Source organism: Typopeltis vanoorti, chromosome 13 (assembly GCF_054136105.1).
Source record: "Typopeltis vanoorti isolate ZY-2024b chromosome 13, IOZ_Tvanoo_1.0, whole genome shotgun sequence".
NCBI lineage: Eukaryota > Metazoa > Arthropoda > Arachnida > Uropygi > Thelyphonidae > Typopeltis > Typopeltis vanoorti.
In genome coordinates, this window is record NC_143561.1 from 76,696,513 (window position 1) to 76,716,035 (window position 19,523).

Consider the following 19,523-nt stretch of genomic DNA (forward strand, 5'->3'; position numbering starts at 1 on the left):
GTGGGGAATGTATGTTTCCATGGCAGTGGTGATACGTTCGTATGTTTGGATTAGAAGACTGGAAACAATAGTCCAACCATGGGAATGAGGCATAGAAGTCATGGAGGCTGTCCCACTTGGCACTGTTATAGTTCCAAACTACTCTTGCTTGGGAGTGGCTGTATAAGCATTGTTGCATGGGAAAGATGAGCACTAGATTGTGGTTGGAATTATCCAGGGGCTCACTACATTCACTGCATATTTGGAAGGGTCATTGGTGAGGAAGAGATCTCAGGTGCTTGGGGAGTGATTTGGGTTATCTGGTATTCTGGTTGGCATGTGAACAATTTGTGTAAGGTTGTTAGTGATGGCAAATGTTTCAGCATCTCTGTCTGTAAGATCTGTGCAACTGGAGGAAGAAAGCCAGTTAGTGTTGTGGACATTAAAATCTCCTGGGAGGATGATTTTGCTGCTAAGAGAGTGGGAGTAGCAAAAGTTAATTTTTAAGGAGATGATATTAAAGGGCTCAGAGTGGTTGGTGGCATTAGGATAGTAATAGAGATAGCAAATGAACATGACTGAGTGGGGAATGGATATTTCACCCAAAAAAGGCCAGAGTTGGAGTCAAATGGATGTGTGATCTTATTAAGCAAGAGATTTGTAAGAAAGAATGATGTGGAAGGAATACTGTGTCCATAAGGATGATGTCCGTTATGAAAATTATAAGCAGCAGGCTAGAATAGTCGCAACTGTTGTATGGAAAGCTAAGTCTGAGTATGAAAAGAAACAGGCTATGCAAGCTAAAGAAAACCCACAAGAATTCTATCAATGTGCTGCAAGTAAAAGAAAGAACTAATATGAAAGAATAACTTCTGAATGCAGATGGTGTGAGGGAGACGGATGCAGAAGAGGTTGTTTAACAATTTTGCTAAAAGCGATCGACCTGGTGTATGCAACATTGAGTTCATTGCCAACTCTTCACTAAATGAAGAAACTCATCTGTATGAAGAGGTGGTATTAGAGCTGTTGCACAAACTGAATAAGAATTCAGCAATAGGAGCTCATGGGATATCAACTCAGATGATAGAGTGAGTGTTCAGCTGAACTGGCTATTCCTTTAACCAGGCTGTATAATTTAAGTCTCAGAATAGGGAAGATTCCACAGGAATAGAAAGAATGTATGGTAATCCCATTGCGCAAGGGTGGTGAAGACTGATGTATTCAACTATCAACCTATCAAAATCTCAGGAGTGATGGTGAAGATTTTAAAAAAATTGGTTAGGGCTCGCATTCAGAAATGGGTTGACAGAGAATCTCTACTTTGCAATGATGGCATGGGTTTACCAAGAGAAGGTCATGTTTTATTATTGCATTTTTAGTGTGATATTTATATCCTGCTTAAAAATTAAATTATGCTCACTACCTATTTCAAATTCCTTATATACTCTTATGTCTTAAAACAGTGTAAAGATATGTGTCAACAATAACATTGTTGATACTTTCTTCTGTTCTTTCCATACAAATTTGTGCACATCTTTGTTGGATCATGATGTGAATAATGACTAATCTGTGTCTTGAACAGAACTTTAGCAGATACCATTATTATTTAACTTTATTCTTTTCTCCAGATTTTTCCAAAACACTGCTATATGTCTGATATTAATTTCTTCCTCTGCTGGTTAAATGTCCAACGAGGACCAACTTTTATTTTTGTCAGCTGTGTTCTCTAGTGACTCAAAAAATTCCTCCACTTCTTTCTTAATAGAACCTTCTGTTGGACCATAACCACAACTGTCTTTCCAATTCCACATTTTGATGTTTGTCCAACAGAAGGTTCTATTAACCTTCTAACCTATTAACAATCGGTAACCAATTATATTGACATACTTCTCTAATTGTGCTGTTTTACTTCTCTTTTCATTGATACTTCCTGCATTGATAGTGCTTGCTTTCAGTTTTGCAGATGATCGATTTTATTTTGTTCTGTAGCTGATGGTCAGTGTTGATTTCTTGATGAAATCAACAAGGATTTTAAAAAAAAAATTGCCCCAGCTAGCATGACATTTATTGTGCTGTACCATATGTTTGTTTCTAGTTGAAACAAATGCAGAATACAATTTAGTTGGCTAAATTCGAAGTTACTAACTCATTCTCATTTATTCATGCAGATTGTCTACTAATGAGGGGAGAATATACTATTAGATCAAAAGGTTCTGTTGGTTCTCTTCACATTCCTAAAGTCTATGTTGAGATCTCCTATCTCTGACCCTTAAACAATCCTGTAAAACTGTAATATATCACTAGTCTCTCTCTCTCTCTCTCTCTCTGTGTGGGTGTGTTAGACTGTTCCTCTATATGCTAATTTCCATGCCTATCAGCAATCACATTATTGCCTATGCTATTGGCTTTTATTTATTTTTTCCTTTTTTCTAGCTTCTTTAGTTTATATAATAAATCTTTAATATCATTCTGTTGTCAATATTAATGTTGTGTTTTCAATCCTCATAGGATAGGCCTTTAAGAAATTGTCACTCCTCCAGAAACTAAATTGATATTAAAAAAATAATAATCTAACCTTGGCTTAATGTTTGTGACTTTTGTAATGCTTGCTTTTGTTTTGTTTTTCTCCCTCTCAATTATGCCATCATGGGTAATTTGAAGGTGTGTGTGTGTGGGGGGGGGAGAATGGGGAATTCTGGTTTGAATGATTGATTTAACATTTCTCTCTGTGGAACTGAGAACTGAAATTACGGCTCTTATCAAAGAAGAGAATAATTGCTGAATCTGTCATGAGGATGTATTAATTTGCATTATAAAATGTGTTGACATTGCATGCTACAGACTAATTCTTTATTTTTCACAGCAAAGGCACTTGACATAATTTTATGCATGTGTTATCTTTTATTTATTTATTTTATTTATTCTGTCATTCTAGATAATATGAAAAATGCTATAATAGCTAAAATAGCATCACAGTGTGAAGAATTGTATGCAGATGCACTAAGGCAAATGCAGAAAGACTCCATTAGAGTAATACTGGATAAGGTATTTTTTTTTTCTCTCCTAACTTTCATATTTTAGTTATAATAAATAAATACAATTAATTTTTAGCTTTTAACTGGATTAAGAATTTTATTTGGAAGTTTTATTCTTAAGAATAAACTTCCAAATAACATACTACAGTGATAGGTTCGTAACTAGCAAAATTATCCCAGTTCAAAAATTTATTTCAATGAATTTTTTTAAAACTATTAAGAACATTAAACATTTCACTTACAGTAAATTTTAGTTTGTGTGTGTGTGAGAGAGAGACTAAGAGTTTGAGACAGATTACTGGGATAAGATAACATTTATTTTAATTGATAATACAACCATTTCATTGTAATTGCACAGAATTTCTTCAGGTGTAAACAAACTAGTAGTCAGAACAGTAAGGACTAATGAAGGTGACAACTATTATGCAGTTATAGAAGAGTCTTCTAATTGTATGTTGTATTGTTGAGAACATTGAACATGCGCATGAATGCATGTTTACGCATTCATGTGCATGTGTTTGGCTAATGAAGTCTAGGATATATTCAGACAAGCTGATACTTGGGTTAATATTTAGATGTTGAGGATCTAATGCCATTTCCAAAGACTCCCAGATTTTTCTCTCTGTTGTATCATATCAATGGTGTACTAGTTCCAGTTTATCTGATAATACTTGCTGTTTCATTTGCAAAGCATCCTGTGGGTCAGCTGAAGAGAGCACGTGACGAGAAAGCTGAGGCTTCACTCCTATGGTATTCAGTATCTCAAACATGTTTTTGAATATGTTGTTCAACTGATTTTTCTGTCTGTCCATAGTAAGATGACCAGCAGTTGCACCATAGCCAATAAATACCCAATTGAAGTGTGCTGTGTCAAGGCTTTGTGGATTGGAGTAGTGATTCTCATCTTGATAAAGAGGGTAAATACTACCCTCTGACATGAAACCAGAGAAATTACTCATGAAGATGACAACAGAGGATTCATCACACTTCCATATATTAGCTTTATTTCGTTCATTATGTTGTCTTCTTCATTAGCGATTTCTCTGGTTTTATGTCAGTAATCTGGAGATGATGTGGTCATTATAACCATTCTGAAGGAAAGTGTTTTTTTAAATGTTTAAATTCTTTGGCTAATTCATCCTTGTCAGTTTTAAGTTGGTGGTAAATGCAAGTAACATTACCAGAGTTACAGAGAAACAGCTAAAATATATAGACATCCTTAAAAAGCCAGAGGTTGGATATTTGATAATTTTTTTTAGTTAATCACTAGTAATAAGTAATTCCAGTATAATCACCACATCAGCAGAACTCACATTAAAATAAAAACTTTATTAAGCATACTTAATAAAGTTTTAAGAATAAATAGAGTAAATAGTTAGAGGTGTAAAATATATCACAGTAAAGAATAAAAAGAATACAGTGGATGAAAAAAAAAAAAAATGTGTGAAGCAGATGTGCTACTAGCTGATATTATTACATAGTACTGCATGATACATATCATAACAAGTTCTGTAAATGAGAATTCTTTGGATTTCTCAAGATTGATAAGCCAGATTTACCTTTCTCTCCCATTGTGGATAGCAGAGATTCATATACCTTCAATCTAGCCAAATCTATCCCTCCTGATGGCACTACACCTAGGAAAAATAATCATTCATCAAGAACGCATACACTTCACTAAGAGAAGAAAGGAAATAGTTATAATCATCACATCTTAGGGCAAACTTAATGTTTTTAACCTCCTCACAGATGTACCCATAGAAGGAATATTGGAGCTGCATTTTCCCACCAAATACTGTTTTATTCCGACACTGCATAGAACATGCTTTCTTTCATGTCAAGGATAGGTAATGGAAGCAATCCTGGTTGGTTTCAGTTGAGTTTTTCATGGACTCCTCAGAAAAGAAAGCCTTAGAAGAATACCATCAAAAATGTAAAATTTATCTACAGTATGTTAATATTTTCATCATCTGGCTAGGTTAAAACAGAATTTGAAGAACTTGAGAACTACCTTAAGAACTTATACAACTTATACAAGATAATAGACTTCCTTATTCAGTATACGGAAACCCCACCAACACTGGTAGATATCTCTGTGCTTGTTCTCGCCACATTCCTTGCCTTGCAAAAGGTGGGAATAATTAACTCTTAGGGACAGGATGTATATCTCTTACAACATACAGAAGAGAAATAAAGAACTTCATTACCTTGCTTCCACTCTTTTCTTTAACAGGATGTGTGTACAAGATGATCACCAGGATTTTGCAATTCCCTCCCCCCCCTCAACCAAAAGACATCAGTAACTAAAGTTCAAAGGTATAGCACCCTTCCTCTTCTTCCTCAATGCACTATACAAGATTTCTAGATTCTTATAACCTTTGAAATCACCTTCACCTTTTCCTACAAATTCACTCTTCATGTAACATTTGATGATCTTACATTTATTAACATTGAACTTGCAGCCTTCTCATGCACACAATTCCAGCCTATTCAAATCATTCTGCAAGTACTGCATATCAGCAGCACTCCTGAAGAAGAAATCACTGCATATAACATGGGATAATGCAGGATTGCAAAAATCTGTAAAGTGATTACATTATAACTAATAGAGAAATCATGTCAGAAAAAATAATTTATGTAAGAGTTCTAACATGAGCAGATATAACGACATTTTCTTCTAGTTTACGTACGTGGCATTGTTGAAGTAGCTAAACCTTTGCTCCTATTTTACACTAATGGGCATGTTCCCCCAAGTGATTTACCTTTGTAACAGTTATCTTGCGAATAATTTATAAAATAAATTCTCTGAAATATGTACAGATTGAATAGGTCTGCAGATAAAAAAAAAAAAAAAAAAATTATATGACACATATGCTCCTTTTCTTTTAAAATAATTCAAAACCTTGTTTTCAAGATAATTTATAATTTTTCAATAATAAAAATGAAACTGATCATTATAAATTAAGAAATTATTATTTTGGCATAAATGCTGTATCAGCCTGTAAAAGAAATGTCAATATTTCTGTGTTAGTATGTCTGCTAATCAACAATTGAAAGCAAAACAAGACATTCTTGATGTATTCTGCACTACAGCTTGAGGCACTTTAGTGAGACTTCTGGCGAAGCATTCTCTCTTTTCTTTCGCAGTAGCAGTGAGAATAACCTAAACCCTTAAGCTTTTCCTCTAGCTAAGAGGATTATTATCAAGTATTTCTAAGATGTAGATTGTTTTAGAAATAGCAACCAGCAGCAGTACAAGTAGTAATATTTAGATTTTTTTAAGAAAAAGAAACAAAAATAATACTACTGAACTTTCTTTTGTGAGATATGCATATAAACAGTTTCACATGGTGAAAATATAGCATAGTATTTCTAAAATTTCAAATAATTTTAGCAGACAGTAGAACAGCTGATTTTAGATTGCAATGAAATAATACAGAATTAGAAGCTTTATGATACAGCAATATTATTGCCTTATTTCTTTTGTCAACAAGGTAAAATGAACTAACAAATTTTGAATGCTGCCTGGAAAAGCTTTCAAACCTGTAGAAATTTAGAGTAGCTATATAATTGAGTTCCAGGAGAGGATAAGAGGGGGTAGGGGTCGTTCGAAAATCTTCGAATTGAGCATAAATTTTGAATCATTCCATATGATATCTTTCATATTATATTTTCAACATATCTACAGTGGTTATGCACTGGATATTATCATAATGTGAATCCTACAAAAAAAAAAAAAAGAAGAGTCCCTACTAAAATATCATTGGATATAAATTTTTGATGCTAAAAAGACTCTCATTTGGAAACCGAAGAATGCAATTTAACATTTTTATTAAAAAAAAAGAAAAAAAGAAAAAAAAATTAGTTTCTAAAACTGAAATGTGATGATCCACATAATGGTATTTTGCTAGGAAAGAAATCAAAAGATCATATTTATTTCAATAAATATTATTTAAAAATATAAATATTTCAAATATTTTCAGTGCAAACATTTGAAAATTCACAAAAAAAATTGTTTCTATATTGTAAGTAAAGTGAAAGAACAATCAGTTCCGTTGCACTGATTTGAAGAATAAAATACTGCAAATTTACTATTACCAAATAGATTCATTGCAAAGGCTGATTGGTGGTCATTTCAGGATTGATTATCTTCACACTGGAAATTCATTTAAATTTTAGGGAAGCAACACAATAAATCAATTGTGAGGCAAAAAAAAAGTTAAAATACCATAAGACAGTAAAGGAAATTCCAAGTAACACAGTACACATAAAGACAGATGACATAAAGGTCACTCGCCAACAGTTAATCCACTAATGGTCGTGAAGGGAGGTAATGTCATGATAAAAGGTAGAATGTCAATGAAGTTTTGATCCATGAAAAAAAGCTAGGGTCGTCTGGCTATTTCATCCACCTTGGCCGATTGGGAGGGTTAAAGAGGTAGCAGTGAGTTCAGTGTTGCATACACCAGATTGATAGCTTTTATCAAACTGTTCACTTATTAGTTGAATAATCACTTCTACATCGGTCACCTGCATACCATCTGCATTCAGTAGAGTTATTCTTTTAAATTCATTCTTTCTTTTACTTGCAGGATAACGATAGAATTCTTTTGGGTTGTCTTTAACTTGCAGCGCCAGTTTCTTTTCATAATCATATTTAGCTTTCCACACAACACTTGTGACTTTTCTGACCTGCTGCTTATAATTATCATAACTGACATTATCCTTATGCACACTGTATTCCTTCCACATCATTCTTTGCTTATGAATCTCTTGCTTAATTAGATTACACATCCATTTGACTCCTACTCTATTTATTCTTTTAACTCTAGGGACGCATTCTGATATTGGACTATTTAAATATTTTTGAAATGCTTCCCATGCACTGTTGATATTCTTCCCATCCAGCAACTGATACCATTCTGCTGAACTTAATATACTCCTCAGTTGATCATAATTTCCTGCTTTTTAGTTTAGCATGTAACCTTTTCTGAATAGAACATTCATAAACTCAGTCATTTCCCAAGTGAGTACTGCATGATCACCAACTGGAGATGGAATAGTTACCCCTTTAACTGAAACACTCTCTGACGCTTTAATCAAATCTAACACTCTTTGACCTCTAGTTCCTTCTGTCACATGCTGCTTGAGAAACAACCCAGTAAATTCAGTTTCATTCTTCTCATGTGATTTCACAGCTACCCAGTCAATGTTCAGATAATTAAGGTCCCCTATTGCTGCCACCTGAAAAACTTACTAGTATTGCAGTCATTACCAGCATACCCTCTCCTCACCTATCCTTCCTAAATAATATTAATCACTCCATCTCATCCCTTTGTCATTATATACTAGAGTTTGGTATTGTAATCAAGAACATTGAAGTGAAAGTTCTGGTACATGTATTACTGATAAATTTGCACATTTTGCAGTTACTGTTGAACATTTGATATAGAAAGAGTGGACTGTTGTTGTTCATACTTAGGACATTGCTAATTGATGCTGCACTTTCTTCTTACCTTCCCTACATGATTGCCTTTTAATGAGAATGTGTAGCCTTATGTACTTCAGTGTGCAGAGGGGGGAAGATTGGGTAATGCAGTAATTCTTGCTTATTTAGCATGCATCTAGTTACTAGTTAATATTTTGTATATTACATTTTATTGTGAACTGAAACACATTTGAGATTTATTGTAGTTGGGAATGGTGAAGCTAGCATTTAAAAAAATGTACAAGACTTGGAAGACATTATATTTAATCTTATAGATTTATGTAGACTAATTTTGTTCTGTAGGATTGGATTCCAGTTGTTGCTGGAAAACAAGCTGGATTTCATGCATTAGCAGAGTATTACCAGTCTTTAGTTTGTCAGGCAAAAAAAGATGTTGGAGAAGAGCTGGCAAGACTTCAGGTAGAAAAGCTTTAATTAGGTTATATATTATTGTACAGTTTGATTGAATTGTGATGTTTTATATGCTGTTCAATCAGATAACCCATATCACAGTTTTAGGTATTATTTATAATCTAATATGTGTGATCATTACAAATTTATGGAGAAAATCATTTCTAAATAGCTTCCAGAAATGGTTTGATATTGTTCATTAACAAATGTGTTGGTATATGCTATTTTGTCAGGATGTCATAACTGTGAAAATTATGTAATTTTAGGGATTATTGTAACATAGTAAACACAAGAATTTTAACTAATGTTAATTACTCATGAGAATCAGTGATAACAAGGCTGACCTTGTATTTCAACATATGATAGACCATTCCGGTGATCTCAGGATCAATGTGAAATCGGAATCAATTGAGAGGGAGGATATAAACTCCATCTTCTTTGAAATTAGTTCATCTATATTTGAGAACTACTTAAACAGCTTAAAAAACAGAACCACATGGTAGAAAATAACAAACTCATTGAGAACTTTATCTTGAGGGTTTCCTGGACATCAGTGAAAGAAAACTATCAGCAAAATATGGTATGAAGTATAAACTAGGATTATCTTTGAACAGTGATTTTCCACTTAATAAAAACAAGAATTGAAATCAACTTCAGATGTATATTATAACTAAATTCCAGTGTAATACAGATCTCCACTGCAGAAAGTATATTTTAAACAACTCACTTTCATGAGTACTGCTCTCTACACTACATGAAATCACGGTTAGGGTAATGATATGGAACACTTATAGGATTAGCTACATCTCTCATAAGATCTAGTTAATTCTCAGAGCTGGTCAAGCAATATGATCATTCTTCAAGAAATGACCGTTTTATTTTGGACAGTCCATTCATTAGAGAAGAGCCTTAGCAGATATATACAGGGTGTTCGGGATAAATTTGACAGTTTCGTAAGGAAAAAGAAAATCTTCTTTGTATCTATTAAATTTAATGAATTGACAAAAAAACATTACAGGCAGAGTTAATTACAATACTATCAACAAGATTTACTCAAAATAACCACCATTAGCATCGATCACAGCTTCAATTCTGCTTCGGAACCTCGAACAAGCTGATGCTACAGTCTCCCTGGGAAGGGCCGCAAAAACTGTTTTAATTTTATCCATTAACTGGGCTTTTGTATTACTGGAAGTGCGATTGGTGTCTTTTTCAACTGCGCCCCATACAAAATAATCCATGGGGTTAAGGTCTGGGGAGTTTGGAGGCCAAACATTTGGACTGGTGAAGTCGTAGAAATTTTCAGACAACCATTTTTGACTTTTCCCAGAGGTGTGGCAAGGGGCCGAATCCTGCTGCCATACATACGGCCTACCATTGGCTACCTTTGTTATCCAGGGCTTGACTACAGTTAGCAACTCCACGAACAAAGCCCGAATTCCAATGCCAGGGTTCTTCAACACCTGTTCCTGCAGATTTGCGAGGAATTCTGCTGTACGAACGCAATCAGATCGTCTGCTAGGGATCTTTCTTCTTGCTACATCCTCGTAGTCACCATTGCAAGTCTCTAGTTCATGCCTGATTGTTTTTACTATATTCAGGGAGCATTGGGCAGCAGTCGTAATATCCTTATTTTGATGGCGGGCACGAATCATCATGATACAAGTTATTCTCTTCCATGATTCAGGTGGGTTCCAGCTATCCATCCTTTCTGACATCTTGTATATGAATTAAGAAGGGTCCAAACTTTTAAATGAAGAGAAGTGTGTGTTAATACATGTAACTTACGGAAAAATATAATTAATTATAAATATGTCAAATTTATCCCGAACACCCTGTATATATATATATATATATAATATAATATAATATAGTTTTATGAAGAATTAAATGACTAGAACCAAGATTTAAATCTCGGTTCTAGTCATTTAATTCTTCATAAAACTATGTATGTTAACCGAGTCGATGATCATTCTGTCATATATATATATATATATATATATATATATATATATATATATATATATATATATATATATGACATTCAAGGAAAAGGAGTAGCCATAATATTCAACACAAAATACGAGGCTAATCTTCTTGAATGGCAGTCAGTCTCAAGTAGAGTAACGTGGGCAAATATGAGAATGGGGAACTGGACAATGAGACTTATTTGTGCCTATGGTCCCACAGAAGGTTCTACTAAGGGTAGAAGTGGAGGAATTTTTTGAGGCTTTAGAAAAAGCATCTGACGCAATGAAAAATGAAAAGTTGGTCCTTGTTGGGGATCTAAATAGCAGAGTAGGAAATGATTGCGAGACATACAAAAATATTTTGGGAAAATTTGGAGAAAAGAGCAAAGCTAATAATAATGGCAAATACCTGTTGGATTTCTGCTCAGGACATGGACTGGTTATTACTAACACCATGTTTCAACATAAAAATGTGCACAAATTCACATGGAGAGAAGAGGCTAGGAATAAGAAAAGTCTCATTGACTATGTTATTGTTGATAGTGATGTTTTCTCCCTGGTGCAGGACACCAGAGTGTACAGAGGATTTGAAATTGGAAGTGATCACTATCTAGTCTTGAGCAGGATAAAATTGAATTTCATATTGAAAAGAATAACATGTAAGAAAGTTTTAAAGCTAATAAAATTTGAGCAGCTCTCAGATGTGAACTGTAGACTAAAATACAGAAAGATTATTGAAAAGAAAATGAAAGAGTTTGAGAACAGGAATCAAACCTTGGAGATTCAGTGGCAAACTCTGAACAAAACATTGATTCTGCCACGGTTGTGTGCAAGGATAAAAAAAATCAGAACTCCCTGGTGGACACAGGAAGTTTAAGAGGCAGTGAAGGAAAAGAAGAAAGCATATCAAAAGTTCCTGGCAAATAAGTCAGCTTTTACTCTTACAGAATACAGAGACAAATGTAAGAAAGCTAAACAGTGTGTAAAACTAGCTAAACAAAAGTCATGGGAGGACTTTGGCAAGAACATAGAAAATAAATATCAAGAAGGTGGCAAAATATTCTGGAGGTCGTTGAAGAAGTTTAGGAATGGAGGAAAGAGTGCTGTAAAAGGAGTTAGAGATGACAAAGGTGACATGAAAACAGGAGAAAAAGAAATCCTTGAAGTATGGAGTAATTACTTTGAAAAACTGCTAAATGAAACAAGCAGTGATGACAGCACAGTGATAAAAAAAACACTGACCAGGCATGCAGTCAGGAATACATATCCATACTTGAAGTAGAAAAAGCCATCAAAGGCTTGAAATGTGGAAAGGCAGCAGGAGTAGATGATATTCGACCAGAAATGCTGAAGTATGATGGTATAAGAGTCTTACAGTGGCTGCACTGCATAGTTCAGAAAGCCTGGACAGAGGGACGAATTCCCGATGATTGGAGTAGATCTCTCATAGTACCCATATATAAAAAAGGAAATAAAACTGAATCTGAGAATTACAGAGGTATTTCCCTTCTGAGTGTTCCTGGCAAGATCAATGCAAGTATACTTGAGAAACGGTTGAGAAGAATTGTGGAAGAAATGCTTGGTGAAGAACAAGCTGGATTCAGGCCAAATAGAGGCTGTCAGGATCAGATCTTCACTTTACGACAAATAGTCGAGAAAGCATGGGAATATAACAAAGATCTGTATTTAAGTTTTGTCGATTTAGAAAAGGCATATGACAAGGTGCCAAGAGAGAAGCTATTCAAAACGCTGCATTTTATATGGTGTCAATGGGGCATTATATCAAGCAATACTTAATCTTTATTTGAGTTGTGAGTCAGCAGTTAGAATTGAAGGAAGTACAGGAAGATGGTTTAATGTTAAATCTGGTGTGAGACAAGGATGTACATTATCCCCTCTGTTATTCATTATCTATATGGATCACATTATGAAGGAAAGTGGTATTAAACATGATATCAAAATTGGAGATGTTAACATCAGCTCTTTGCTTTATGCAGATGATGTTATACTTCTAAATAAATCTGCTACAAGTCGGCAAGATTCTCTTACTAAATTGAATAGCTGTTGTAATAGATATGGTATGAAGGTCAGCAGTAAAAAGACAAAGACAATGAAAATAGGCAGAATCATTGAAAATGTCAACTGTGTTGTGAATGGAGAACCTGTGGAACAAGTAAAACATTTCAGCTACTTAGGTACGATTTTTACTGAAGATAGTAAATTAAATATAGAAATAGACAACAGAATCAGCAAAGCTGGTATGGTGGGAAGTCAATTGAATAAATTCATATGGAATAAGAGAGAAATTAGTCAGAACACTAAATTAGCTGTATACAAGATAGTGTTCAAACCAGTTTTAACTTATGGATCTGAGAGCTGGGTCAGAAGTAAAACACTTGACCAAAGACTAGAGACCGCAGATATGAGCGTCCCGAGAAAGATTAGAGCCGTGAACAGATGGCATCAACGGCAATATCATATTAAAAATGAGGATATTAGGAAAGAACTTGACATTGTCGGCATCCAGGAATGCGTTAGCAGAGCTAATCTCAGGTGGTATGGTCACTTAAATAGAATGGGAGAGGAAAGATTAGCAAAACAAGTGTTCTCTGCCAGGTTGGCAGGAAAACGACCCAGAGGAAGACCAAGATATAGGTGGATTGATACGGTACAAAGTGCCTTAGATGATAGAAATATAAGATCTGATAATGTTGGAGTCTTGACAAGTAACAGACTGATTTGGAGGAAAATTGTAGATAGGAAGTTAGTAATGATGTAAATTTTTCATGTAGTACTGTCGTATCCTGTTCACCCCTTGAGGGTACATTGCAGGAATTTGATGATGATATATGACATATATATATATATCATCATCATCATCATCAAATTCCTGCCATGTACCCTCAAGGGGTGTACAGGATATGACAGTACTACATGAAAAAATTACATCATTACTAACTTCCTATCTACAATTTTCCTCCAAATCAGTCTGTTACTTGTCAAGACTCCAACATTATCAGATCTTATATTTCTATCGTCTAAGGCACTTTGTACCGTATCAATCCACCTATATCTTGGTCTTCCTCTGGGTCGTTTTCCTGCCAACATGGCAGAGAACACTTGTTTTGCTAATCTTTCCTCTCCCATTCTATTTAAGTGACCATACCATCTGAGATTAGCTCTGCTAACGCATTCCTGGATGCTGACAATGTCAAGTTCTTTCCTAATATCCTCATTTTTAATATGATATTGCCATTGATGCCATCTGTTCACGCCTCTAATCTTTCTCAGGACTCTCATATCTGCAGTCTCTAGTCTTTGGTCAAGTGTTTTACTTCTGACCCAGCTCTCAGATCCATAAGTTAAAATTGGTTTGAACACAGTCTTGTATACAGGTAATTTAGTGTTCCGACTAATTTCTTTCTTATTCCATATGAATTTATTCAATTGACTTCCCACGATACCAGCTTTGCTGATTCTGTTGTCTATTTCTATATTTAATTTACCATCTTCAGTAAAAATTGTGCCTAAGTAGCTGAAATGTTTTACTTGTTCCACAGGTTCTCCATTCACAACACAGTTGACATTTTCAATGATTCTGCCTATTTTCATTGTCTTTGTCTTTTTATTGCTGACCTTCATACCATATTTATTACAACAGCTATTCAATTTAGTCAGAGAATCTTGCAGACCTGTAGCGGATTTATTTAGAAGTATAACATCATCTGCATAAAGCAAAGAGCTGACATTAACATCTCCAATTTTGATATCAGGTTTAATACCACATTCCTTCATAATGTGATCCATATAGATAATGAATAACAGAGGGGATAATGTACATCCTTGTCTCACACCAGATTTAACATTACACCATCTTCCTGTACTTCCTTCAATTCTAACTGCTGACTCACAACTCAAATAAAGACTAAGTATTGCTTGATATAATGCCCCATTGACACCATATAACTGCAGTGTATTGAATAGCTTCTCTCTTGGCACCTTGTCATATGCCTTTTCCAAATCGACAAAACTTAAATACAGATCTTTGTTATATTCCCATGCTTTCTCGACTATTTGTCGTAAAGTGAAGATCTGATCCTGACAGCCTCTATTTGGCCTGAATCCAGCTTGTTCTTCAACAAGCTTTTCTTCCACAATTCTTCTCAACCGTTTCTCAAGTATACTTGCATAGATCTTGCCAGGAACACTCAGTAGGGAAATACCTCTGTAATTCTCACATTCAGTTTTATTTCCCTTTTTATATATGGGTACTATGAGAGCTCTACTCCAATCATCGGGAATTCGTCCCTCTGTCCAGGCTTTCTGAACTATGCAGTGCAGCCACTGTAAGACTCTTATACCACCATACTTCAGCATTTCTGGTCGAATATCATCTACTCCTGCTGCCTTTCCACATTTCAAGCCTTTGATGGCTTTTTCTACTTCAAGTATGGATATGTATTCCTGACTGCATGCCTGGTCAGTGTTTTTTATCACTGTGCTGTCATCACTGCTTGTTTCATTTAGCAGTTTTTCAAAGTAATTACTCCATACTTCAAGGATATCTTTTTCTCCTGTTTTCATTTCACCTTTATCATCTCTAATTCCTTTTACAGCACTCTTTCCTCCATTCCTAAGCTTCTTCAACAACCTCCAGAATATTTTGCCACCTTCTTGATATTTATTTTCTATGTTCTTGCCAAAGTCCTCCCATGACTTTTGTTTAGCTAGTTTTACACACTGTTTAGCTTTCTTACATTTGTCTCTGTATTCTGTAAGAGTAAAAGCTGACTTATTTGCCAGGAACTTTTGATATGCTTTCTTCTTTTCCTTCACTGCCTCTTTAACTTCCTGTGTCCACCAGGGAGTTCTGATTTTTTTATCCTTGCACACAACCTCACCACATGCCTCTCTGGCAGAATCAATCAATGTTTCCTTCAGAGTTTGCCACTGAATCTCCAAGGTTTGATTCCTGTTCTCAAACTCTTTCATTTTGTTTTCAATAATATTTCTGTATTTTAGTCTACAGTTCACATCTGAGAGCTGCTCAACTTTTATTCGCTTTAAAACTTTCTTACATGTTATTCTTTTCAATATGAAATTCAATTTTATCCTGCTCAAGACTAAATAGTGATCACTTCCAATTTCAAATCCTCTGTACACTCTGGTGTCCTGCACCAGGGAGAAAACATCACTATCAACAATAACATAGTCAATGAGACTTTTCTTATTCCTAGCCTCTTCTCTCCATGTGAATTTGTGCACATTTTTATGTTGGAACATGGTGTTAGTAATATCCAGTCCATGTCCTGAGCAGAAATCCAACAGATATTTGCCATTATTATTAGCTTTGCTCTTTTCTCCAAATTTTCCCAAAATATTTTTGTATGTCTCACAATCATTTCCTACTCTACTATTTAGATCCCCAACAAGGACCAACTTTTCCTTTTTCATTGTGTCAGTTGCTTTTTCTAAAGCCTCAAAAAATTCCTCCACCTCTACCTTAGTAGAACCTTCTGTGGGACCATAGGCACAAATAAGTCTCATTGTCCAATTCCCCATTCTCATATTTGCCCACATTACTCTACTAGAGACTGACTGCCATTCAAGAAGATTAGCCTCGTATTTTGTGTTGAATACTATGGCTACTCCTTCTTTTCCTTGGTTGTTATTGCCTGAATATAACATTTTGTATTTATTGCTCAGAAAGATCTCGCCAGTTTTGGTCTTTTTTGTTTCAGTCACCCCTATTATGTCGATCTGGTACTTATCTAATTCCTCAGCTAGCTCCATTTCTTTGCCATTCAGGCTTCTTACGTTGATAGTACCGATCTTTAACTCTGGTGATGTTGAGTTGGGGTTTGTTTTCAGATTTGTTCCAGTAGCTGACTTTTCGCTGTTCGCCCTGGTTCCCTGGCGAAAACAACGGGGGCCTTGTTTAACCGGGCGACGCCCCAGCCGGCATGAAATTTTGTCATGTTGTACCATCATTTTTTATTTTGGTTTAACCAATAAGAATACAATTTGGTCGGCTAAATCCCAAATTGCCAGCCCATCCTCGTTCGTTCAGTATCAAAGTAGATACCCAATAGGGTGCACCACGAGAAGGTGAGGATTGGACATTAGGTCAGAAGCCCTGGTCGGTTCTCCGCATTCCTTTAAAGGCTGTGTGGAGGTCTCCTCTCATTATCTCAGTTTAAATTGGAATGAAACTAAAGTTCAGGAGATTCTGATTCATAATAATTGCAATTGACAATTATTTTTTTTAAAGTACATATCTTAAATCCTCTGACTTATCCCAACGGAATAAAACAGAGCTCTTTTATGCCAACTTTTAGAAGATTGGTGGACAGCTTGTTTATATTCTTCAGCCATTGCTGACAGCTAAGTTAAAGGCTATCATTGAATTAAGACTTTCAGGAGAAAGAGTGAGATTACAGAAGTTAAGCTTCCTCCTCATGATCCAGAATCCTAACAGGTTTGTTTTTTCTGAAATAGTGAGTTCTTCACCTGATATTTTTGAGCTATGGAGTTAAGCGAGTTTCCAAGAGGAAAACTCAACTTGCCATATCAGATATTGACTAACACCAAAAGAAGCTGAAGAAAGGCTTAGATAAAAAGTTCCTCTAGTGCAGTTTGAATGACATCTTAGAATCATACTTTCATTATATCTTTAATATTGTTATTTAGGTTTTTAATTAGACATTGCCTTTCTAGTATGTAATACTTTCCATGAATGGTTAGCTGATAATTATTGTTTCAGTGGTGTTTTAATTTTGTGTGATTGGTTATCACTGGTGGATGGTTGTTTTCTCTCCAAAATGTCTGATTCATATGATCAGTAAGGCATTGTTTAATTCTCTTATGTTTATGTGTTTGTCAATACATTTATTAAAATTATACTAGAAGAAACATGTTTCTTTTGGTAAAATTTCTCTATACATCTTTCATGTACAAAGAAATTAAATATATGTAATATTTCTTGCTGTTTAGCATCTTGAAGACAAGTTGCATCAAGACTAAAAAGTCTTTATATAAAGCAAAGAAATAGAATGCATATTTACAGTGAGAGGTCATTCTCTGACAGTTGTGATATAACAACAGTACAGCTTAATTGATGTTATATCATGATTTGTGCATGGTCATAAAATGACCCTGCATTGTAAATATGTGCTCTAGTCCTTGTTTTATTTAATTAACAGCTTTGGGTTAGTATAACACTCAATGAAATATGAGACACATCAACATATTTAAAATTTAATAAATTGTCTTGATGTTATTTGCAAATCTTAATGCAATTGAGTTGGAATGTAATGAACTCGGACAACAGGAAAAGGTATTATTTTTATAAATAAGTTTTCTAGAAAAGTATCTCTCTAGTCCCTTCCTGAACATTCATCATTTCCTGATAAACACTATATAATTTTTTGTTTGCTAACAGAAATGTAAGTAGGCATCTTAGAAGGGAAATAAATGGATAAGTTGTGTAAAAAAGAGAAAATTTTTTAATTGGGTGATAGGTTCCAGTATGAACTTCATTAGAAGAAAAGTACAAGACTACATTCACAGAAAATTCAGAAATGCTCTTGTTGAATTGATGCTCCCTAATATGTAGATGAAAATTTATAACCTATATTTAACTAGCCACTTCCTTCAGAATAAATATTCTTAAAGGTATTAATTAATGCATGTATTATTTTAAGCTTCAAATATTTAACAGCTAAACTAAAATTCTTTTGACCTTTTCAGTTCATTATTATCTTGGTAAAAATAATACTGACTTTTAAAGTCAATAGATAATTTGATTTAAACTGCCCGTTTTTTTTTAAATCTTTGATATACAAGTAAATCCAAGTCCTAAACTCTGTTTAGGACTTGGATTTATAAAAGGACAAACAGGGCTCAAGACTATGATGAAAAGTAGTTTCTCTCTCCTATAAAAGAAAAAAGTATTTTTATCTGTTTTATTGTTTTTTCTATAATAAACACTATAATTAGTGTTATAGTATATTACTTCTGATTTTTGTATATTTTATTACATTTAATATACTTCCTAATATATTTTCAGTATTGCAATGTTAAAGTAGTGGCATAAAGTGACACTAAATGCACATGAATTAGTAGTAGAGCAAGAACAAAAACAAATACTAATCTGAATAGTGAAGAGTTTACAACAGGGTCCCATGAACAGAAACACGCCAGCAGTACTAATACAAATGAAGATACTGAAAATGAATTAGCTATTCACATTTGATGACAGTGGACACCATATTGTCACTCCCATACCTCATAGGGATTTTGGGAGTGAAAACTGCCACAATTTCAAGGCTTAAACCAATTACTTTACAGATGATACATGAATTACAAACAGTTAGTTTTTAGAGAAACATAGGCAGGATGAGGAAGTTAAGCAGCAAAAGGAGAGACAACAAAGCAGCTAAAATATTAGTAATGATAATCAGGTAAGTAAAGTAGAATATAAAAAGGGTGTTACTACAAGTTTTCTGGGAGCAAAAATCAAAAATATAATGAATGCGATTGAAAAACAGACAAGTAAGAGAAGGTGGTTCTTGTAAGTACAAACAGTTAGCAATAAATAGAGTATAAGAGGATATCAAAAGATTGTTGGAATGTGTAACG

The 19,523-nt window shown here is 34.5% G+C and overlaps 1 protein-coding gene across 1 annotated transcript in view; it reads left to right on the plus strand.

Annotated features, from left to right (window-relative positions):
* Nucleotides 1–19,523, plus strand: part of ALiX (programmed cell death 6-interacting protein-like protein AliX) — a 200,917-nt gene that overhangs the window by 94,319 nt on the left and 87,075 nt on the right. The window contains exons 6-7 of the mRNA XM_090402630.1: nt 2,915–3,024; nt 8,806–8,922. Coding sequence (XP_090258756.1) covers nt 2,915–3,024; nt 8,806–8,922 — 227 coding nt within the window. The remainder of the gene's footprint in view (nt 1–2,914; nt 3,025–8,805; nt 8,923–19,523) is intronic.